Genomic DNA, 24,557 nt, shown 5'->3' on the forward strand with positions numbered 1-24,557 from the left:
GCTCGGCTGTGGGCGGAGGCGGCCCCGCTGCAGCCGCGGGAGTCGCTGCGCCTCTTACAGCCGCTGCACCTGCCTCGGCGGACACCATGTCGAAGGCGGCCGCCGGCGCAGCGGCGGCGGAAACTTGTGCCACGGCCCCTGGCGGCCCGGCAGCCGCGGCCGTGGAGGACCTGTCCAAGGTGTCGGACGAGGAGCTGCTGCAGTGGAGCAAGGAGGAGCTGATCCGCAGCCTGCGGCGCGCCGAGGCCGAGAAGGTGAGCGCGATGCTGGACCACAGCAACCTCATCCGCGAGGTGAACCGCCGCCTGCAGCTGCACCTCGGCGAGATCCGCGGGCTCAAGGTGAGCGGGGTGCTCTGGGAGGGGGGGCCGAGCCAACTTTCCCTCCCTCCGTCAACAGGTGATCGTCCCCATCCTGCCGATCTGCACCCCTGCTCCCCATGCCGTTTAGAAACTTTACCCAACTTTGGAGGTGCTGGGTCCTCTCCCCTTTTCTGTGCGGATACGCTGACGTCGACCTATCATTCGCTGCTCTGTGGCCAGAGGAATGGTCGCCCGGGAGGCTGACAGACAGGGTGATGGGCACGCGGAACCTAGACTTGCCCATGGAGTCCGAGAAATCCGTGATTCGAGAGGCGGATTACAGCTTGGCGTGGGGCAAGAGGAGCTAGGGAGCGATTCCGGGGCAGCTTACTCCTTTGGGGGTCTGGGGTACAGTTGCTCTGGTGTCACGACTTCTTCATCGGGCAGAGGGTGTGAGGAAGGGGTGCCAGTGCCGGGAGGGAGATGGCGGGACGCCCAGGGAAAAGCGTCGGGCGCCACCCTAAGAAGGGGCTTATGTCACCGGGTGCAGAGGAGTTTAAGGTCTGCTTTTATGTTTATACCTGCTCTCGTGCTTGCCGTCTCCGAGTTCGGCTGAAAGGCGTCATTAGGGGTTGCCTTCCTCTTCGACGACTCTAGTTTAATTTTAATTTTACCCATCATGGGAAGGGGCGGGGGCAAAGGGACCCAGTGTGGGAGGTGCTGGTTGTTGAAGGTAGTACCCCAAGTATCGGCCAGCGATGCTTTCTTTTTGAGTCATCCCTCCCGCATTACTATTAGGAAAAAGAAAAGGGGGAGAAGGGTGAAAGAATTACCCTTCCACCCCAAACTTTCTTTTCTCCATGGAAAGCTCCATGTGTGCCAGCATTGTGCCCCCTAGCTGGCTGCAGCAGACCGGTGGCGGGGATCCGCCCTGTCGGTCCTGCACCGCAAACTTCCTCTCCTCACCGCTTGCGCTGGTGCCTCCTGATATTCCTTCCTCTCATTGTTCTGCTTTGTTTATAGGAAGCCAGACACAAACGAAATCTCTGCGGGGACCTCAGGGAGCAAATTCCCGCAGGCACAAACTGTTCTTGTCCCCTTTCCACTCCCACTAGGCTCCTCAGAATGTAGTCACTTTCTTAATTGCTTCAGCGCTCCAGCTTTGGGAGTCTGGGGCAAAGGGGGTGGGGGTGGGGCAGAACACCAACTGCTCACTTGGGTGCTGGGCCCTTCCAGGTGGAGGTGCCTTGTCCAGGAGGCCCCAAGTGATTGTCATATTGTCCCCAGGGAGGTGCAGTAGGAAGCTCTCACAGTCAGAAAAATCCCAAGGCTTACTCTGCCTTTGGTTTAATTTATTACTAAAAGAGTACTTATTTAGTACCAGACTCTTGGGAGATTATAGGCAGGCTAGTGTGATAGGAAGATCGTTTCAGAGAGGTGTGTTTGGGTCTAGAAAACTCTTTTGCCAGTAGGGTGAGATTGGATAATTAATTTCTCAGTCTTATTTTACTCATCAATAAAATGCAAATGATAACTATTCTCCTAGGGGTTTCTGACAGTAAGTTATGCTAATGCAAGAGAAGACTTAACAGTGGACTTGACTACCAAAAAATGGAGGTTATTGTCATCAGGAGCATACCTGTAAATTTGTTGCTGGGTCTGCAGAATCTGGGTTTCTGAGGCAAAGCTGAACAGAGGTATAGTCCATAAGCCTCCAGTTTAACATCTTCCATGATGTGAACTGTAATGTGACTTGGAAGTTTGTTTAATTAATGAGAGATTTTCAAAAGACTTTACAAATAACTTATAGCGTAATAATTAAGCACTATTTAATACTAGTATAGAGCATTCACATAGTAAGTCAGAAATACCTGAAAGTCCTTTAGATTTCGTGGCGTGTGTGTTTGTGTTTGTGTGTGTGAGTGTACACACCTCTGTGTGAGTTGTAGGGGAGTACGGCCTTCATTCCAGGAGTCCCCTTTAGAGCTGTCCCTGTGAGGCCAGTTAAGAGTAGATCCACTCCAAGTAGGAAAGTGTCCTTGTGATCTAGATTCATGACCTGGCATTTAAAGACTTTCCACTCCACTTCTGTATCAAGTTCAGAAATGACACTTGCTGCCACAGCCTCTGCTCCTCCTTCCGGTTATCCCCGAGCTGCTAGGTAACAGCTCCAAGGCATCTGGCCTCCCCGAGGGGCTGTGGTCAAGCCTGTGGAGAGGCCAGCCTTCTCCTCTTCATCATCTCAGCTCACTCCCATGGACACCTCAGGAATCAATAAATGTGGTTGACTGAGGAAATGTTAGGTACATTTATTTATTTCATATTTCAGCTTGGCTAGAAGGAACTTTTATTTATTTATTTTTGCATCTGATGACACATGGCCCTCAGGTGAGAACTCCATATTTAAGGTAATTAAGACCATCACATTTTTCTTTTTTAGGTCCCTTGATGAGTGCCTTTGAAATTGCCTCACAGTACTTTCAAGGCTATTCTGTGGTGCTAAGCTGTACAGGGGGGTGGGGAACATCACTTCTGTTTCTTTTGAGGGTCCTGTGATTTCATTTGAACTCTGGCTGATTTGTTTATAAACATGCAGGAAGCCTGGAAATGAAAGGTAGAGGGAGAATAAAAGATTTGGAGTTTAACAATTTGAACAAATTTTTAACCTCTTGAAGCTGCAGTTTCCTCATCTACATTTTAAATGGGGATTTAATTCCACTGGAAGTATAAGGACTACATAAGATGTAGATGAAACACAATGAAGTGTTTTCTCAAGGACACACAGATACGAAATGTCCAAAGTAGGCTGACTTTTAATTTGGTTGGTCGGCACTTTCTGGGTAGGAGTCATAGTCCCAAGAGTGGTGAAGAGAAGATGTTTAAGTGAGCCCGGCTCCCGGCGACACCAGGCCTGTGCACTGTGAGCTTGTACCAGTACTCTGGCTGCTCTAACGTGGCATTTTGGGGGCTGGGGAGATTTAAGGAAAGTGAATTTCTGTAGATTTATTACCTGCAGCACATTAATTTTCCTTCTTGCTCCCCAATATACTAGTCTCCCCTTCCGCAATGAAGAAAATTGAAGTGATTCTTAACCACAGATGTAATCCTTCAGATTAGTATTTTAAAAGTCCACTTTAGACACTTGGATAATATGTGGTGGTCTGTGCCATTGAAGATACTGCTTTGAAAAAAGAAAGCATAAGTTTCTGCAGGGAAGATGTGAAGAAGCTGGTTCACAGGTTATTATCAAACTGCTTGCTTAACTGTTACATAGAGGGCAAAGAAAATGACTTAAAATTGGAGAGTAAGTAATTTTCCTAAGAAAATTTCTAATAGGTAGCAGGAACTGTAATAAAGAAAACAGATGGGCCAATACCTGCCCCCTCTCCACCCTCACTGGTGTCCTGAGATGTATATATCATCCTCCATTTGGGCCATTAATTCCTTGAAGCCTGCAGGCCCCATTCACTTCCCAGGTCTGGATCAATCAGGAATAGTTGTTGGATTGTCAAAGGCAAGACTTTTCAAATAGAAGTATATTCAGATGAAGAAGAACATGGCTTTAACTTTCTGTGAAATGCCGGGATTAGACTAAATGTGGAGTAATTTTTGAAGCTTTAGAAAGATTAATTTTACTTAGTATTATTTCCTCAGATTATGTGCAACTTTGAATTTCCCCTAAAGCATCTGTGTCAAAGACTAATTTATTCTCTCATTACTATGGGCCACAACATAACCAGGGCTTGCTGTGAAGAATAATAGGAAATCCTTTTTCCTAGTTAGAGCTGTAACCTATTTTAGCTGCCGGGTTAGGGGTCAGTCAGCGGCATACATAATTATTATTCATTGTATACCATGCTAGATGCGTCAAAAGTACAAAGCATGACACTGAAATGGACTTTACCTTCCAGAAGCTAGGATATCTATATTATAAAATAAAAAAATCATGTCCACTGAGTGCTCTAGCAAGTATGTTGTACAGGCATTCAGCAGAGAGTGGGAAGGTTAATTTATTCATTTGTTCATGACTGGCATTGCTAGTATGTTGTACAGGCATTCAGCAGTGAGCAAGAAAATTCATTTATTCATTCATTCTTTCACTCATTCATTCATGCCTGGCCCTGCTGCATCCTGAGGGAGAATTCTCAGAGCAATCTCTCCTCTTTAGTTCACATAGGGGAGAAGCCAGTATTTTCTTGACATAATCAGTGTTCAATATTAGTAGACATAGAGAGGGATAAATGTGGTAAGGCAGGAAAAACACCTCTCTGGCCTGAACAAAGGGTTTATTTCTTTTCCCCAGTAAAGGGTAGGTGGTGGAATTAGTCCACAGGAGAGACAACATTCAGAGGGCATTCAGGCCATGGAGGTCTTGGGTTGGAGCAGATGAGGGACAATAGAGCAAAAGACAGACCAAGACTGGGAGAATAGATGGAAGGCTTATGAAAATGTCCTGACCTGAGGTTAGAAAGTGCCAATGAGGAGTAAAAGGAGGCGATGGATATTAGAAACAAGGGATCACAGTTGGTAATTCAAGAATTAGAATTGGAGATGAAAACTAAGCTGCACAGATGATCTTCCTCAGGTCTGGAACATCATTCCTGTGTTAGTCCCGGGACTGTCAATAGGCATGGTGTGAATGGCAACAGTTTTGTAGTTTGTTATTCTAGTCAGTGACAGACAAAGTGTTGGTATCAGTTCATGTATAAGAGAAGACAGTCTCTTCTCTGAGAACCTCTATTTTAGACTGGATGATGGACTGTGTCACACGAACCGAGTTTTCGGTCAGCGGTCACTTTTGTGGGGAAGTGTCTGATGAAGTGCCACCTGAAGTTGAGTGGAAGGCAAGGGAAGCATTGGTGGGAGAGAAGGGACAGGCTCCTCCTTGAGGATGTGAAGAGAGGCCTGTGTTGGACTCAGCATGACGGGAGGGGGTATTTTTTTTTTTTTTTAAGATTTATTTATTTGTGCACACAGAACTGGGGCACAAGCCAGAGGTGTGGTGGGTGAGAGGACTCACCAGAGACAGTCAGAGCAGAACGGGTAGAGTGACAAAGTACACTGCTAAGGGTAGTAATGGGTGGGTCAGGAGAGGCCTGCCACCCCGTGTGGGTCAGCTCCCTGGCCGGGGCTCGAACTCATGCTGCAGTGGCTTTAGAGAGTTTCATAACAACGTGGTACTTTAACCAGTTGCGCCGTCAGGGAGGGTCCTGAAGGGGATGTTTTTAACCTTTACTGCTGCCGGTGCCAGGCCCATGTCATCTCCCACCACCTGAAGTAGTTCCTAGCTAGTCTCCAGATTGTTGCCTTATTTGGTCTTTCCTATCCATGTTGTCAGCTTGTCAACAATTCAGCTCTTTCCTGTTGCTGACCAGGTCAGCTTTACCTGTCCAGAGGCCTGCCCAGATCTCCCTTTCCCACTCTGCTCTTCTCACTCGCTGTGCTTGGGTGCTCAGGCCTTACTGCAGCTTGAGCCACATTTGGTTCAGGGCTTTTACATTTGCTTGTCTCTGCTTGGGATTTTCTTCTTTGAAATGTTCGTTTTGTGGACAGCGCTGCTATGTACATAAGTGTAGACAAATCTCTTCCTATTAGACTTTACCTATTACTTGGATATTGCAGCTCATACGGAACTTCCATTTTTGTTTTCTTAAGAAATCTCTGTACTGTTTCCACAGGGGCTGCCCATTTTGCATTCCCACTAGCAACAGCGAGAGCTCCTTTCTCACAGTAGTCTCCCTAACATTTGTTGGTTCTGTTCTTTTCCATATGGGCCATTCTCACAGGGGTGAGATGGTACCTCAGTGAAGTTTTAATTTGCAATTCCCTGATAGTAAGTGTTGTTGAACAGTTTTTCACAGGTCCACAGCCCACCTGAATGCCTTCTTTGGAAAGTGTCTATTAGGTCCTTTGCCCACTTTTTGAATGGATTGTTTCTTTGTTGGGAGTGTGTAAGAACTTTGTAAATTTTAGAGATATAAATACTCATATGCAAAGAAGGTTAGTAGTAAATCTTGAATTCAGGAAAAGAATATAGTGGTTACTAGAGGGAACGGTGGGAGGGAGAAGACGGTGGGCAGGGAGGCAGGTAGATAGGTGGTTTGGTGAAGGGAGAAACCAAAAAAAAAAAAAGAAGAAAAAGAATCTTTTCCATACATTTCATGTACTGTGAAAATTTTCAGGTGAACTAGTGAATTGCCACTAGAGAATTGCAATTAGAGAAGCAGGCTTGATCAGAGGCCTTGTGACCCTTGAAGGTCCCTTCAAGGGTCCTAAGGGTGTGGAGAAGCAGTGAGGGTTTTAGGCATAGGAGTGAGGAGATGGGAGGTACTTAGGAGGTGGAGTTTAGAAGACTTGCTTGCCAGGGAAGGCAGGGAAAGGACTGGTAGGGATAGCCCCACATTCTCATAAGAATGGGAGGAGGGCTCTCCCTGGTGGTGCAGCCTGTGAAAGCACAGCACTATGGAGCTCTCTGAAGCCACTTGCAGCACACGTTTGATCACCAGCCTGGGAGCTGACCTCTCCTGACCCGCCTGCTGCTCCCCTCAGCAGTGTACTTCTTCAATCTGCCCCCTTCTTCTGTTCTGCTCCCCACTCTGTCTCTGGTGAAACCTCTCACTGCCCCTGCTTTTACCCCAGTTCTGTAAGCATAAATAAATAAATCTCTAAAAAATTGAAGTAAAAAGAATGAGCTGGCTGGGCGGAGGGGCCATTGAGGAGATCAGCATTGCTCTATGAGGTGCAATGCCCTGTCCAGGAGGCATCAAGTGGGTGTGGCAAGTCAGGGCTGGGGAGCCACATGAAGGCAGTTGTGCTGTTCCCCACTGGGGACTAGACTGCTCATTCTGTGCCGTGGGCTGAAACAGCTGCCCCAGAACCATCAGACATTTCCCAGGTCATAAGCAGCCATCTCTTTTCCTTGAAGTTGGGACAGGGGGCTTTTTTTTTTTTTTTTATTGATTTCCTGTTAACTGACTGCTCCCACAAATACTGACTGGGTGACCTTGGACAAGAAAGCTTTGTGAGAGCTATGTTTCCCCTTTTATACAAGAACCATTAATAATCATCTTCTAAGTGTTTTGGTGAAAATTAGATGAGATAATGCAAGTAGAGCATTGGCCGGGAAGCATTATAAATACCTATTTTTATTTCTATGGAGAGCTTCTTCTTCATCTTCAGCTTCCTCTCACCCTCTCACCTGACATCACAGAGAATCCACCCATTCCAGACTCTCTGGCTTCCAGAAAGGATGGGCCTACCAGTGCCTTCTTTGACTGGCTTTGTCTCTCTTCTCAGGATATCAACCAGAAACTCCAGGAAGACAACCAGGAGCTGAGGGACCTCTGCTGTTTTCTGGACGATGACCGGCAGAAAGGCAAGAGGGTGTCCCGGGAGTGGCAGCGACTAGGCCGCTACACTGCTGGGGTGATGCACAAGGAGGTGGCCTTATACCTGCAGAAGCTGAAGGAACTGGAGGTGAAGCAGGAGGAGGTAGTGAAGGAGAACATGGAGCTGAAGGAGCTCTGTGTGCTGCTGGATGAGGAGAAGGGTGCGGGCTGTGCAGGCAGCCGCTGCTCTATCGACAGCCAGGCCAGCCTGTGCCAGCTTACTGCCACCACTGCTCCCTATGTGCGGGATGTGGGCGATGGCAGCAGCACCTCCAGCACAGGCAGCACTGACAGCCCGGACCACCACAAGCACCACGCAAGCACCAGCAGCCCCGAGCACCTGCAGAAGTCGCGGGGAGAGGGCAGCCCCGAGCACCCCAAGCACAGGAGCACCAGTCCTGAGCATCTACAGAAGCCCAGGGCCTCTGGGACTCCAGACCACCCAAAAGCACTCAAGGGGCCGAGCCCCGAACACCACAAACCCTTGTGCAAGGGCAGTCCTGAACAGCAAAGGCACCCACACCCTGGGAGCAGCCCGGAGACGCTGCCCAAGCACGTGCTGAGCGGGAGCCCAGAGCACTTCCAGAAGCACAGGCCGGGGAGCAGCCCCGAACATGCCAGGCACAGTGGGGGCAGCCCCGAGCACCTTCAGAAGCACGCCCTGGGTGGCAGCCTGGAGCATCTCCCCAGGGCCAGGGGGACCAGCCCCGAGCACCTCAAACAGCACTATGCCGTGAGCCCTGATCACAAACACGCGGGTGGAGGAGGTGGCGGCAGTGGTGGAGGCAGCCGGGAAGGCACTCTGCGGAGGCCGGCGCAGGAGGACTTGTCACCCCATCACCGGAGTGTCTACAGTGGCATGAACGGTGGGTCAGTATGTGCGGGGCAAGCGGGTGCAAGAGCTAGCCATGATGAAGGGCGTCCCAGTGTGTGACAAAGTGCAGGCCCGGCGCGGCAGGGGGAGAGAACATGTATTTGCCCCCAAATCATGATGCGTTTCTTTCCCTTCATTTGTTTTATTCTGTTATTAGTCAAGGAAGCTTGGAGATTATCGATGAGGGACTTAGGAGGGAAGAGGAACCTTAACTCCTGGGTCTTGGTCAGAGTGAGATTCTGAATACTGAAGCTAAACAGAACCTAAACAGAACCACGCTAGGATTCTTCCATCTTGAACTTGGGCATTTTCCTAGTTACCTGCAGTTTCCACAGGAATCAATAATTAGAAGGTGTTTGAATCCAGTTAATAGCTTTTGTGCAGTAATAAATGAATACTTAGTATGATAAATAATAACACATTAAAAGGAAATGTAGTGTCCCTACATAAGCTTGATGCTGGGTTGCCTGAGTGTCTGTAACTACACCTTGCTCTACTTAGAGGGTTTTTCTCTTGGGCCTTAGCATGAGTCTGTGACTTTTTCTTTTGCATCTAAAATGGATCAGACGATTCCCGTTCCTACTCAACATCCAGCCAGTCCACTCACCAACTCTCCTAAACAGATTCTGAACAGTGCTCTTTGACGTTAGGAGAGACATCTTTGCCTGTTGTTTAAAAGTTCCTCTTTAACATGTATGGACGTATTTCGATGCTTCTTTGGTTTCCAAAGCATAACATCCGTTGCATTTGCTGAGGCGGCTCTAAACCCGAGCGTTTAAACCTTTTGGAAGAGGTTTAATTTTCTGCATCTTGGTTCTGAAACTACTTTGAACTCAAGAGAGAAAAAAATCATTTCTTAAAAAAAAAAAAAAAAAAACCCTCACAATCCTTTTATGTTACTTATGGTTGAGTTAGAGCTAAAATGATTGGTTTTATAAACTGTCGGTTTTTTCATTCAAAATACCTGAGGTTTTATGATTTATTTGAAGTTGTTCTAGAGTCTGGGCGGCCACCTCTGAGTAGTGGTAGAGGTTGGCAATTTTAGCAGTGACACTAAGGGGTAAATTTTCAATATTGTACTTGGGGATTTAACTGTTGGATTCAATTTCATCCTAATCCTTTTCTCATAGTGCTGGAAATTGACTCCTGAAGCTTGGCTTCTAATGCAGCCAGTGTTCTTTTAAGTGCAAATGGAACCAGAAGGGGTGGGAAAGATGGGAAGATGTAGTTGCTCCTCCTGGGAGGTGGGAGCTGGGTGAGGCCAATTCACCAGTTGGGGTGAGGCCTCCTGGCTTCCTGTGACTTGTACCAGGTGGGCTGAGACTTCACTGGATTTTCAGGCGAGGCAGGGATGCCACCCTAGGCAGCCAGGGGCAGCCTTCACTTTGCAGTGCTCACAAGACATTTGAAAGAAGTTTTGGTTGTGATACTATCATGATGTGGGCCATTGACCATGAAGCTTGTCTTCCGGGGTAAAGCGTGGATGGGAAAAGCCTTTTCTGTGTTTTGATGACTCTTCCTAATGATCAGGAGCAGTAATTGTGTGTACTGTTTTTGTATTTTAAAGACACTTTTAGTTTTTTAAAGAAACTTTATGTTTAAACATAAATATTACTTTGGAGCAGGTGGTTCGCTTACCAAACAATTACAAGGAAGGACTCTTGTAATAAGGAGTTCCTCTAGTTTAATTAAAGTGTGATTTAACTTACAAGAAAAGATTTTAGATGCAACTTTTAAATAATGGCTTGCATAAAGTAAGGTAGAAAGATACATGGGTAGGTAGGTAGGTAGATAGGTTGATAAGGATGGCATAGGCATTTTATGGCTTAGTTTTTGGATTCAGAAACTTGGGTCAAGTAAATAAAAAAAATAACAATTCTGTTTACTTAAAAATTGAATGTAACATAGACACATTAGAATAACACTACTGTTTACTGTTCTCATTCTTGAGTGACAAATCTGCTGACAGTTGATATCCTCACCACATATATTTGTAGTACCTTTGCATCATCTTTTCATTTCAGTAATTCTTTGAAAAATGAAATGGTACAATGAGATATTTGTGGATCGTCAGCCTATAAACTTGGATATTCTTAGCTTGTATATACTCTACAGTTGCAAACTAATTTTCAGTATGGATGGTAGGCCATGCTTTTTCATGTTTTTAAATCCCTACACACTTTGGTTGAATAAACTGCTATGAACCAGTAGTGGAATTAATCCCAAATAGCAGATTTGCTGAGTCATTGAAGGAATTACTGGTGTGATGAGTGTTTTGATTGAGTGCTTGCGTATTTTGCCATGAACAAAGGCAGGTGGAAGCAGATAGGAAGAGGATATCATGGCAGGATGAAAGATGACATGAGTGTTGGGGAGATACTATCCTCCTTCAGTGATATGCACTGTCTCCAAACACAGGCACACGTGCACACATGGGGGACCGTTGATTGTGCCTTGGGTGTCTTTAAATATCCCTGTGTTTTCTATTACAAACTTAGTGCATGAAGAAATTGATAAACTTGATATTCTAAGGGGTTCCTTTAGTTAAAACAGTTGGCTTAATTTCCAAATGTAGTACAAAGATGAAGGTTATATACTTTTCCTCTCTTATTAAAAATAGTTATAGCGGCCCTCCCTGGTGGCGCAGCGGGTTAAAGCACAGCACTGAGAATCTAAAGCCGATTCGCATGAGTTCAATTCCCGCCTGCCCCAGAGGTGACCACATGGCGTGGCAGACCTCTCCTGACCCGCCCGCTGCTCCCCTCAGCAGTGTACTTCGTTGATCTGCCTGTTCTGTTCCCCACTCTGTCTCTGGTGAAGCCTCTCACCCTCCGCATCTCTGGCCTGTACCCCAGTTCTGTATGAATAAATAAATAAATCTTAAAAAAAAAGTTATAGCTATATAACTATTTTTAAAGGTAGCTGAATGAAAGTAATAATAAAAAAGAAAAACAAAAATGCTTAAAGAACAAAATATTCATGAAAACATTTATTTCTTAGAAGTTAATTAGTTCGCCTTCCCTGGTGGCACAACGGGTTAGGACCAGCAGTGCAAGCGAGCCACAGCTGCAAGTTCAATGCAAGTTCGATCCCCAACCTGGGAGGTGATCAACATGGTGCAGCAGACCACTTGCTGCTCCCCTCAGCAGTGTACTTCATAGATCTGCTTCTGCCTCACTTGCTGCTCCCCTCAGCAGTGTACTTCATAGATCTGCCTGTTCTGCTCCCCACTCTGTCTCTGGTGAATCCTCTTACCATCCCTACACCTTTGGCCTTTACCCCAGTTCTGTATGCATAAATAAATAAATCTTGAAAAAAAGAAGTTAACTAGCTATTTCTTTTAATCTATAGATAATTAAATTTGCAAAGATTGAGAGGATTCAACACTTATCACATCTAGACATGCACATGATGTGATTCTAGATGTGTTTCATATTTATTAAAGTAATTGAGTAGCCACTTCTAGCTAAACATGAACACAAACGGAGAGCCTCAGAGATTGAGAATGGGAATTCATTTACCTGATTCCACTGAAATACAAGACTAGATTAACTTTCTGTGTTAAAATTTTCCTTTTCACAATGAAACCAAGGGCTTTGCTTCCCAGATTCTAGCTAACAGGTCTTTGCTTTTCACCAGATGACTTTTCAGTTATCTGGCCTGGATGTTGCAGATGATTCATATTCTTTTAGCAATAGCTTTGTTGACTTTCCAGACATAGATGATCTGATATGATCAGGGCTCCTAGCAGTAGTTCAGCCATTGGACACTGTTAATCCAGATGAAAAAGTAATACTGATAACCTCAACTCTAGAGCACGTGCTGCTTACTGGTAACTGAGAAGGAATCAGAAGACCAAAAAATTTAGCTTTCATTTCTTATTTTCTTCTAAAAAGATGTGTAAGTAATTATCCTTTCAATTTACTTTGCCATCTTAGAGCCTGCTTCAGTGAGTAGCTTCATGCCCTCTCTCAGATTCACCCTAGCCAAGGAGCGCCTATGGGACTGAGTGTAACTCACTGCATTCAGAAGCACTGTTCAGCACTCATTTGGCCTTGCTGGATGTCAGGGTTATGTCTGCCTCCTCAAGCTGCTCATTGCTTCTTGAAGTATCTCTGCAGATAGAAAGAAGAGGCTGTTTACCCCACCCACTTTTTCTCTAGAACAGGCTTCCCAACAGTACACTATTGACATCTAGAAATAGATTATTCTTTGTTGTAAGAGAGTGTGTATCTTGGGAAGTTCACAACATCCCTAGCTCTGTCCACACCCCTGCTTGTGACAGGTGAGATGTCCACAGACGCTGTCCGATATCCGGGGTAAATAATCTCTTACTCAAAAACACTGTTTTAGGCTAGTGGCTTCCATCTGCTTGCAGATTAAAATCACTCTGGTAGTTCTGAAGAAAAAAAAAGTGCCCACGCTTAGATATAAATTGGATCTGTCTGGTGCTGAGCACGAGTGGAGCTTCTTCAGGTGAGTTTGGTGAGTGAGGATTTAAACCCTGTTCTGGGGCCTAGTGTTTTGCAAGAGGCTTTGGTGGAGGGAGGCTCTCAAGCACTGAGGTTTCCTCCAAAGTGGAAAGTTTGTCTCTTCCTTCTACTTGCTGAATTCTAGGACTCAGAATGGCTGACCAAGCAGGTATTGTCAAACTTTACCTCTCCACTCCAGACCCACCCAGGTACTCTGAGAAAACATTTTTTTTTTAGGGGTGTAGGTAAATAATTTATGTTTTTGTTGGTTGGGTTTTGCTAGGGGATTGTAGAGCAATTTTCAAATACAAGTAGCTCAACACTAGTTTTTTTCTTGGTTTAATATTTTTTTCTTAAACTTTTTTTCTTATGTTGTTCATTTTTGTACAATTTGCAGACAAATTATAGATCTGAGGCATATGGAAGGGAAAGAGGAGGGAGAGAGATCAAAATGGGAGGAAAGAGCACCAGTGACTATGATGAGCATCCAGGGGTGATGTGGTGGTCGAGACTTATGGGGTCAGCACTACTTTTTACAGCCTACATGCAAGCATGGAAAAATAGGTGCATAGATTTCTAAGCCATGTATATGCTGATGGTGCGTGTGTATTACGCAGTGCCAGCCAAGCTAATGAATATTATCCACAGGAGGATACTGCATTGCATACCTCCCAGTTTATAGGTTTTACCCTGTTTTTTTAAGATTGTTCCTTATCCCCTGTTGAGGTTATTAATAGGAGAATGAAAAATGCTGATAATATGAAATCGCCGTGTAGGTGAGAGGAAGATAACCTGTGTGGGCACAGCCCAGCAGGGCTTCTCGAAGCAAGGTTGTTTGCAAATTAAGTAGTGGTACACTATAGCATGAATAATTGCCTTCATAAATCTTTTATTTTATTAGAAAAAGTTAGAACATCACATAAATGAATTTAGAGAATATAAATGCAGTGTCTTTTAGAAGAACAGTTTCAATGGTTACATACTACAGCTGATTTTAATTGGTTAAAGATGGTTAAAGATGGTTAAACATTCAGGTGGTTACAGAATGAGATAATGGTTTGTGGTCTTCAAGCTTAATAGTATCATTTGGTAACCTATACTTTTTGATAAGTTGTCAACTTAAGATTTGAAAAATAGAATATACTACTATACCATGCAGGGCATATTGTATCTGTCATAAAAATACGTTTGGAGACAGTAACATGGGATACATGGGATGTTTGATAGTATAAGTATTTAAATATAGCTTAAGGAATTGCAAAGTATCAGAAAGGAAAACTATTACTAGTTTATAACTAGAAGATATAGATGGCTTGGAAAGGTATTTTTTTTTTATATATAGAATGTAAGGTTTTCAGCTTCGCTGGAAATAATAGGATTAAGGAATGTTTCTAGCTTTATACTAAGGGACCATTGTCATCTTTTGCCTAAGGACATTGTATCTATCTTGTGTATGTTATACTTTGTGTATATATGTGTGTGTATCTATCTCTATATATTTATGCACATATTGACTTGGATATTTCATCTGAATAACATTCAGTTGATGATGTTTAGTCAAACAAGTGTTTAGATGCATCCCCAACACTTAGTCACATAGGCCGGTTTCTACTCTGAAATCAACTAAGAACCTCTTTCAGCTGATTGAGGGAAGTTCTTTAAACCCACATGAAATCAATTAAATATAGTTTTGAACTCATTGTATCTCCTTTCACAAGATCTAACAGAAAACATGTAACTATTGAACTGGTATATATTTCTCTTTAACTTACTTTAGAGCTAGGAATGGCAAAGAAAAGTTAGGCATGTATTTTCATTTTTATCAGTTAAGTTTTTCTAAATGTCAAATAACTACAATTTACAGATTTGCTATATGTATACTGAGTATACATATATACTCAGTCACAAGAGATTACTCTGGAAGCATTATCACAGGGCACTTGTTCAAGTATCACTGGTTAGAAATAAGAGTGAAGTGAGACTTAAAACAGCACTACTTTTTTTTTTTTTTAAATCTGAGTAGCGCTTTTGAGTCAGCATGTTCATGATGGATTAAGTATTCCTGACTGAAACTTATGACTTTACTTCTCAAGTTTTAGCCACTTATGATGACTAGAGGCCTCAAAACCTTTTGTCCTGGGTAGAACTGTGAGATCCTATGGTCAGTGACTCTAGTTGGCGATTGTTTTAAAAACTGTTTAAAACAATAGATTTTTCAGTCACTGAAGTTACCCATGCTGTTACTTGTATCCTTCACTCAGCTAGTCTGTTTTTTTGAGTCATTTTCTTATTGTTTTTAATTTCTTTTTGGTTTGCTATTGGCTGGTCATACCATGAGAAGGTGGAAAAACCATATGAATTAGAACTTTGCTTAAAATAAGAGTAAATGACCTTGGAATGTTCTTCCATCAGTTTTAGTTTGCCTATTCCATGTGTCATACATCTGTGTATAGTTTGACTTTTCAGGCTTTGTTTTTGCTTATTTTCTAGATCATACCTATACTTTCTGATTATGAGAATTGAGATATTTCTGTAACATAGGAACTGAAATACATTTGCTTCTTGGGTATTTTCACACAATCACTTTTGTAACAGTGTTTTCATATGTAATATTGATGGCAAGCATTGTGCACATTGAAGAAAATTATTTTGAATTTGATTCTGGGAAATATAAAGAATAGTTTCATATTTAAAATGGACTGAGTTTCATGAGTTCTAGGAAATTTAAGATTCAATGTCAAGAGCAGACCATGGGACACTTGGGAATACAGATATGAAATTCAGCTCTAATTTATAAGAGTCTCTGCAAAAGAGTGAGGATCAAGTTATTGCTGCTCCTGACATGAATGGCACTCTAAAGAGGAGGCAATTTAAGAGTTTTCAATAAAAGTAGCTGCACTTTCTGAGACAGAGGGTCCTTAAGGTTCAAAGAGGCAGAAGAGGTGTTTAAAAGGGGGGAAATGGCAGAGGAATAACAGGTTGCATTAGCACTGCTCTGCAGAAAATACTGGTTGTATCCCTTCCCCTAAAATAAGTGACAGCAATGGGGTAATTCAGCCACATTTGGGTCTTTTACAGTTTTCACATGTTAGAGTTATGTGTATTATAAAACTTTTTGTACATAGGTCATTATTGGTGTCTTAGGACTTAGCTCTAGATTGAAACTTGGCCCACATTCACTTACCAGATAAATAAAAACTTCAGGAATAATTTCTTTTAGCTTTTTTTCACCCTTCAAGGCCTTAATTATTTCGTTCTTCTGTAGGTTCTTCTATGAGATAGCATGTGCTAGAGAGAGAGGTTGGGCTTGGTGACTGTTCAGACTATTTGCTTTTTCTCTCTTTACACACAGAGTAGTTAGTGTTTATTTATTTATTTATTTTTAGTAGAACATTAAATACATTGTACTTGAAGATATTGAATGACTTGACTTTTTATCCTTCCTTTACACTTTCATAAAGGAAAGTGAATCCTTGTGTCTTAAAATTTTACAAATACCTTATAATTAAAATATTTATAGCACACCTTTAACTCCTGCTATTTGTGGTTGAGAGGTAGGATGTTTTGGTTAATTTTTGATTTCTAGGAATTTGGAGGTAGTCTCTGATGCTTCTTGAGTAAGTTGGCTTTTTCAGTCAGATGTTTAACTCAGTGTGACATGAAACCCAGGATTTTGTCATCTTGCCTCTACTTACAGCTTTCTGAGTGTCTATATATGCTTCTCAACTATATACAGTTTATCATTATCATTAGTTCATCTAATTGACAGTATATGTCCATTTTGATGCTAAAATAATAGAACAAAATTATGAGTCTAGAGTTGCATTTAGTTTAGGAAGTTACAGACTCATAGAACTTAAAACTGTGAAATACTGTACATTTTATCTGGCTTAACTTTGTCATTTTCTGAGTGAAAGAATTGACTTTCAAAGAAGTAAAGTGAATTGCCCACAGCCAGTTGCCAGTTAGTGGAAGACTAGAATCAAATTGATGCCCAGGACATGGAATCACTTTTAGAAAAAGAAACTTCCATTCTTGCAGACTTCAAGGCTACATGAAGTAGGGGTCATATTAACAATAAAGACCATAAATAGAATTGGGAGCCATTCTTTCTCATTCTTGTTGGAAATCTGTAGATAAGATCGGTAAGGATGAGAATAAGTTCAGGTGCATATCAGTAGGCTTGGGTAGCAGAGAAGAGCAGACTTAAAGGTAACAGGTGAGTGCAGATCTGTGCCTTCTGATTCAGCAGAGAGGGTGGTGGCTCACAGTTGGATGGACAATAACTGAGGTGCATCTGCTCCTAGCCTGACAGTTCACTAACCACACTACCCTTTTCCTTTCTATATGGACTCTACTCATCTCGAGGCCACATTATTTCCAGATGAACAATCTCTTTGAGCTAGTCCCGTCCTCACACATCCACTTGCATTCACAGGCCAGAATGCTGTGTGTCTGGAAGAATGTATGCTTCTGGACAGCAAGAAACAGAAGAGAAAGACCTCGAGCAAAGGGATAGGCCAGATGACAACACCAACTGCTCTTTAGGAGTTGGGTTTTTTAATAACTTAGCTTACTACAAACAAACCTAATTAAGCCAGTTATTCTGATTTATGCTACTATAGGCAGAAGTAAAGTACACTTATATTACACTTTTGATGGCATTTAAGAGGTCAGAATATCTGAGTTGCAGATTTCTGTTCAAAGCAGCATGGTCTGTTGACTCATGCTTGATAATCCAAATTAACTACTCTCATTAATTCAGCATCTCTCCTGTTTCCCTAGACAGCAAGTGCTTCACGCATTTACCCAAACAGAATAATAAGAACCTGAAAGGCAAGTCATTAGTCATATCTGTAGATGATGGATTAGATGTGACTAAAAATAATTGAAGTAAGAGTCAACTAACAGGAAGAGGGGATGGAAATAGTGGACAAAGATGCTGTGAGGGCTATGCCGAGAAGGATTTTAGAGGGTCTCTGTGTGGATGTGCATGTTAATGGGCACCAGTCTTTGGCTGTTGTCAGGACAGGCCTCCTCATTACTGAGGGAGCCAGTCAGAGTGTTCTGGTGTTGGAGCCAGGGGAGAAACTGGCTGAATCTAGCTGCTTGTCTTAACAGCTGAGGATACATTGGAAGGACATCCATTTTCAATTATGATCAATTAGAGGTCTAGAAAAAACATTACCCAGGTGGTGTGTCATGAAAAGCTCTCCTCTATAGTGACTTTCATCAGCAACAATTTGGAATCTAGCGCTGTTTAGCTGGTAGAAGAAAATACTTAAAAATTGCTTCTTTTCCCAGTATCCCTTTACATTGAAATGGAAACTAGTACTTCAGCTTTTCTTATGCTAAAAATGTCACCTAATTTTCATCCTAAGTTTTTTTTTTAAAGATTTATTTGTGCATACAGAACTGGGTACAAGCCAGGAGTGCAGGGGCGGTGAGAGGATTCACCAGAGACAGAGTGGGAAGCAGAACAGGCAGATCATTGAAGTACATTGCTGAGGGGAGCAGCGGGGGGTCAGGAGAGATCTACTGTGCCATGTGGATCACCTGCAGGGCAGGCAGGGATTGAACTCATGTGGAAGTGGCTTTACCTTCTTAGTGCTGTGCTTTAACCCGCTGAGCCACCAGGGAAGGCTCATTTTGAGTTTTAAGCTGTTTTGTTTTGTTTTTGTTTTTGTTTTTTTTTTCTGTTGCAGTCTCAAAACTGCCACTTTGGGGGTTTCCTGGCCTAGCAATCTTCCTCTGATTGGAAAATTTATTGTATGGCCATATATACAATGGGCCCTTAACTGGAGTTGGCCACTAATATTGTATGACTCATAGAGAATATCTGATTACCTAAACATTGGGTATTTATGAATAAAAACACCATTTGATACACATCCTTAAAATAGTATATGGTATCTAGACTTTAGTTTTAAAATGAGACAGTTTTATAATCTCTTAAGGCCAAATTCTACTTTGTGAATAAAAGTGATCTTTATTTAAATGTATTTTGTGTGCTAATAAGGTCTTGTTGAAATAATAAGAAATAAAATTTGTTGAAATAATAAAAAATGATTTAAGTTTTTTGCAGAGTTAAGAACAAAAGACAAAAATCACGCTACATTCCATAAAAGGCCTCATGGTATACTTGCCTAGCTGGGAATTTAGACAGAGGATTGGCTTTACCATTTTCTTTCTGTGTGACCTTTTAGCTCACCATCAACTTCTGAGAAGAAAATATCTCTTGGGGGGTTTGGAAGAGGTTAAGTCAGAATTTGGATTTCCTAGGTAAATAAAACCAGAGACTAAATTTGGAATTATCAACATCATAGTTTTGTTAGGGATACACCATAAAATAATACTCATTTACTCATGTGGTCATTTCATAGATAAAGATTGTTTTGCATTTTATTCTATTTTTTAAAGATTTATTTATTTATGCATACAGAATGGGGGTACAGGCCAGAGGTTTGGGGGTGGTGAGAGGATTCACCAGAGACAGAGTGGTGAGCAGAACAGGCAGGTTGATGAAATACAATGCTGAGGGGAGCAGTTGGCAGATCAGGAAAGGTTTGTTGTGCCATGTGGGTCACCTCCCTGCCTGGGGATCAAACTCGTGCTGAAGCGGCTGCTTCTGCTTCATAGTGCTGTGCTTTAACCTGATGTACCACCTGGATGGGCCCTGGTTTACATTTAGAAACAGAAAAAAAATGTATTTACTAAGAAACATTTGGCAGCATTGTACTGATATATCTTGACAGATCTGCAGTTTTTCTTTTTCTTTTTTTTTTTTTTTTTTAAAGATTTATTTATTTATGCATACAGAATGGGGGTACAGGCCAGAGGTGTGGGGGTGGTGAGAGGATTCACCAGAGACAGAGTGGTGAGCAGAACAGGCAGGTTGATGAAATACAATGCTGAGGGGAGCAGCAGGCGGGTCAGGAGAGGTCTCTCACGCCATGTGTACAAGTTATGCAGCTAGGTCTACACTCTTTTTTTTTTTTTTTTTAAAGATTTATTTATTTATGCATACAGAGCTGGGGTACAGGCCAGAGGTGTAGGGGTGGTGACAGGATTCACCAGAGACAGAGTGGGAGCATAACAGGCTGACTGATGAAGTACACTGATGAGGGGAACAGAGGGCAGGTCAGGAGAGGTCTGTTGCGCCATGTGGGTCACCTCCGGGGCACGAACTCTTGCTGAAGTAGCCTTAGCTTCTTAGTGCTGTGCTTTAACCCTCTGCACCATCAGGGAGGGCCCTAGGGCTAGACTCTTAACAGGGAACACTGTGAACATAATCTGAGAGAGATTGTGTGTTTAAGTGGAAGGTCATGTGCAAGGCATGACCTGAGAACCAGTGAACTAAATCACTCTATACTATGTCTGGTAGGGAAAATGTCAGATTGTAGCAGTTGTTCTAGCAATGTCAGAATAGACCCAGTTCCCCTTTAAGTGTTGTGGTGTGAATGAACAGTACTGAACAGAAGAGACTATAATGGAGGTGATTTGGGTTTGTACTCTTCTGAAGTCTTTGATGTAAAGTTTCTTCTGATTGAAGGTAGAAGATTGCCAGTGGGTTGGCTGTGTGGTAAATGTGTGTAGATTCTTCTTTCTCATGTTGCTCAGTGTGTTAATGGTCTGGAGAATCAAGGTGTTACTTTTCCCTAATAGTGACATTTACTTTCTACTCTACCTGCAGGTGAGTTTTCCTCAAGGCTCTTTGCTATCTCTGCACTAGATGGGAGAGGATGACTTACCAACAAATTTGGAAGAGACTTACTCAGTGACCAGACAATAACTGTCAGGGTTTTCCTGTGTGGGGTTTTTTTTTAATGTCCTAAGTAGATTTTGATAGTCTTCCTGGAACATATGGGTAGAAGGTGAGTCTTAGCCTTCTTTGCCTTTGAGTAAGTCCTAACATTTTATAGCTGGACCTATTACTAGCTTGGAGTAAGTCTTGTCGGTGAAGTTTGGAGGGTACCATTAACTGAAGGGAAGGACAAAATCTATAGCAATTTTGTTGTAAAGCTTTGTCCTGACTCATCAGGCAGCCACACATGCTAAACAATGTCGGGAATAATAGAGATTTATTACAACAAATGAAAAGCTAATCAGAGTGTGTCCTGAGATAAATAACATAGTAAAGCAAACATAAATGACAGAAAGGGGCAGCATGAGCTAGTGCTCATGGCTCATGCGTTCAGGTTGTTGTAGAAAACTGGATTTTATTCCTGTTTCACTGATTTTGCATAAATTTCAGAGTCTGCCAATTGCACGAGAAGCTAGCAAATAATGCAGCAATAAGCTCACCCAAAGAATACTTGTTATGTACTCCGTGTGGGGGCAGCATGGTGACATATACTACAGGAGCTAGAGCAGCCCTCAGTAGGAGCTGATTGTCTGACATGTCTGTGGGGGTGTTAGGGGGAAAGTATGTTACGAACTCTACAAATACAGGTTTTGTGGACTCCACCCCCTACTCCAGTCAGTGAAACTACAACTCCCAGCAACACCAAAGGGAAGGCTGTGTGGACTCAAGGGCAGACTAAACAGCCATTTTGAGACTTTTGGGGTATAAAGGGGCCATGCTGAGCTGAGGCTCCCTTGCTCCCTTGGCCTCGTGGCTGGTGGCTGGTTGCTTGACTCTTGATCAGTTTTCATTGTGCTACTGGGGTTCCAGGTCAGCAGAACTGGAGGATGCTCTAGTTGTCTCTTTCTGTCTCTCCCCCCTCACATTAACATCACTCTTCTTGAACCAAATGTGCAGCATGACCTTTTGGTGCCCTGGTCTTGGGGGCTCATGGCTATGTTAGGGAAGGTTGCTCCCCAAGGTGTGATGAGAGGATGAAAACCTCGTGCAGTGGTTGAGTTTGGGTTGGCTGGCAGTGGGTGAGGATGGTGTGGAGGTGGAAATGAACAGACTGCTCTAATGGTCCCTTAGCCTATGCTGGGGCTGGTTTAGGATGTGGCAAGTAATTTTGGAAAGTGGGTGGCTGGGAGTTAAGTGCTACCTAAGGCTGCTTCCCTGATAGTGACATTAGTTTATCATATAGAGACAAATAGTATTCATCATTCTTTAGACCTGTGATTCACCATTTTTCTTGTAATTTCTAAATTTTAAAAACATATTTACTACGTCATCCTTCATTTTGTATAGTGATTTTTCTTATGAAATTCTGCACTACCTCTTCCCCCATGGACCATGACCATAGTCCCTTGTGCTCTTCCCACTCCTGTCCTGATCCTTGTCCTGATTCTTCTCCTGCCTTAGCCCACTAAGTGGACCAAGAATGCTTGTCCCTTAACCATTAAAAAAAAAGAAAAGCTCTTTTGGACTTTTATAATTCAGTTTAATTCTCAGTGTATTTTTTTTATTACTTTTCTTAAGGGCTCTTGAGCTAAGAGGTTTCACAATGATTAGTGCTTGAGGGTTTTATGTACCCAAGTTTATGCCATCAATTAATCCTGTTCCATTATTTTATTTTTCTAGTGGAGGTTATACTGAATTATTGTTGAATTATGCAATCTTCTTTACTGGAGGACTTTTACAGTGAGATTCATCAGTTAGGAAAATCTATCTTCTGACTAACATGTTCAGAGTCAGTAATGAGATGTTACAAGGTTTTGGGGAAAATATGGCCTAGTTGCCTAGAGGCAGAAATATACTAAGTGAAAATCAATGTACTAATTCTGTTAAGACAATAGAGGGAGAAGGAACACATCATGAAACTGTTGACCCTTTGGTTGGTGTAGTATTGTAAAATTAACCTAATCTTGTCTTCACGTTTAATTCATTTTGAAGTTTCTCTTTTTTTCACCCACTTGGGTATTTTTACCTTGTTTTAAACTATAATATAATGTTTTCAAGCTGTGCTCTTGGAGCCCTAGAAAGGGTCCTGGGAGGATGCAGAGAAGACTAGTCAGGGTCTGCCCGCAACCCCCTCCCCACCAGGAAACCTCTCTTCAACTGGGGTGATTCTGCACTAGGTGTGTTGATGCTTTTGCTTACGCTTTTTTTTTTATTTATTCATACAGAACTGGGGTACAGGCCAGAGACGCAGAGGGTGAGAGGATTCACCAGAGACAGAGTGGGGTACAGAACAGGCAGATCGACGAAGTACACTGCTGAAGGGAGCAGCAGGAGGGTCAGGAGAGGTCTGCCACGCCATGTGGTCCCCTCCGGGGCAGGCGGGAATCGAACTCATGCAGAAGTGGCTTAAGCTTCTTTGTGCTGTGCTTTAACCCGCTGCGCCACCAGGGAGGGCCCGGCTTACGCTTTTACTTGAATAAATGTGACCTGATGTGTGAAAGCATCTGGACTAACACAGAGATGCTAAAAGAAGCAAATATTTTTTGTTGTATGAGCCTGAATTCTGACAGGGGAGTTGGTCATAAATAATACCATTTGCTACTATTTATCACTAAGCTTATATACCTAGTCTTAGTTGTCATGATAAGGATATTATGAAAACATACACTGAAGTTAATTTATAGGGATGGAATTATATATATATATATCTTAAAGACTTATTATTTATGCATATAGAACTGGAGTTCAGGACAGAGATGTGGAAAGTATGAGTGTTCACTAGAGACAGAGCTGATAGTAGAACAGGCATATTGACTGAAATACACTGCTGAGGGGAGCAGCGTGCAGTCATGAGAGGTCTGCCATGCTGTGTGGGTCACTCCCCTGGGCATGGATTGAACTGGTGCTGAAATGGCTGCAGAGAGCTTCATAGTGCTGTGCTTTAATCTGTTGTGCCACCAGGGAGGGCCCAAGGGATATTGTTTTAAGAGGTTATTTAAATTGGTGCATCTTTGAAAACTTTCAGTTTCCTCTGCAGTCTCTACCATATGTTCATTTTTTGTGATGTTTTCTGGGGGTGAAGGTAAGACAATATATAAATTATTTAAAGGAAATCAAGCTTTGCTGACCTCTATCTATAACCACTGAGGTTCTTATAACTATTGTTTTTTTATAGGTACTAACAATTTTTCTAGATACATATAACAATTTTTCTAGATACATATAACTACCCTTGAATTTTTGATAGTGTTGTCTGGTTTGAGCCTCCACTTTTCCTCTTACTGTGAAACTATTTGTGTAAAATTTCTTTCAGTAGCCTAATTAGGTAAATGTGGTCTTATTGTGACATCTGTGGGTTGCCGTTGGAAAAGGTTACATTTTAGATTTGTTTAGTTGCCTATTATCTCAATTGTAAGTTCTTATAGGAAGATTAATTAAGAGCTCCTTTTTTAAAAGATTATTTATTTATGTATACAGAACTGGGGTACAGGCCAGAGGTGCAGGGGGTGGTGAGAGGATTCATTAGAGACAGACTGGGGAGCCGAACAGGCTGACTGGCAAAGTACACTGCTGAGGGGAGAAGCGGGCGGGTCAGGAGGGGTCTGCTGAGCCATGTTGTTCACCACGGGGTCAGGGATCGAACTTATGCTGAAGTGGCTTTAGCTTCTTAGTGCTGTGCTTTAACCCGCTGCACCACCAGGGAGAGCCCCAAGAGCT

At 42.7% G+C, this 24,557-nt stretch overlaps 1 protein-coding gene across 5 annotated transcripts in view; it reads left to right on the forward strand.

The window, feature by feature from the left end:
* The first annotated feature begins 7 nt into the window (after nt 1-7).
* Nucleotides 8-24,557, forward strand: part of CCDC85A (coiled-coil domain containing 85A) — a 188,265-nt gene continuing 163,715 nt past the window's right edge. For 3 of the 5 annotated variants that reach the window (XM_012731571.1, XM_012731573.1, XM_012731574.1), the window contains exons 1-2: nt 8-341; nt 7,599-8,560. In XM_012731571.1, coding sequence (XP_012587025.1) covers nt 87-341; nt 7,599-8,560 — 1,217 coding nt within the window. In that variant the 5' untranslated portion in view covers nt 8-86. The remainder of the gene's footprint in view (nt 342-7,598; nt 8,561-24,557) is intronic. The other 2 variants (XM_012731570.1, XM_012731572.1) reach the window with 1 other exon arrangement.

This window comes from Condylura cristata, unplaced genomic scaffold, assembly GCF_000260355.1.
Source record: "Condylura cristata isolate star-nosed mole 26May11 unplaced genomic scaffold, ConCri1.0 scaffold00031, whole genome shotgun sequence".
NCBI lineage: Eukaryota > Metazoa > Chordata > Mammalia > Eulipotyphla > Talpidae > Condylura > Condylura cristata.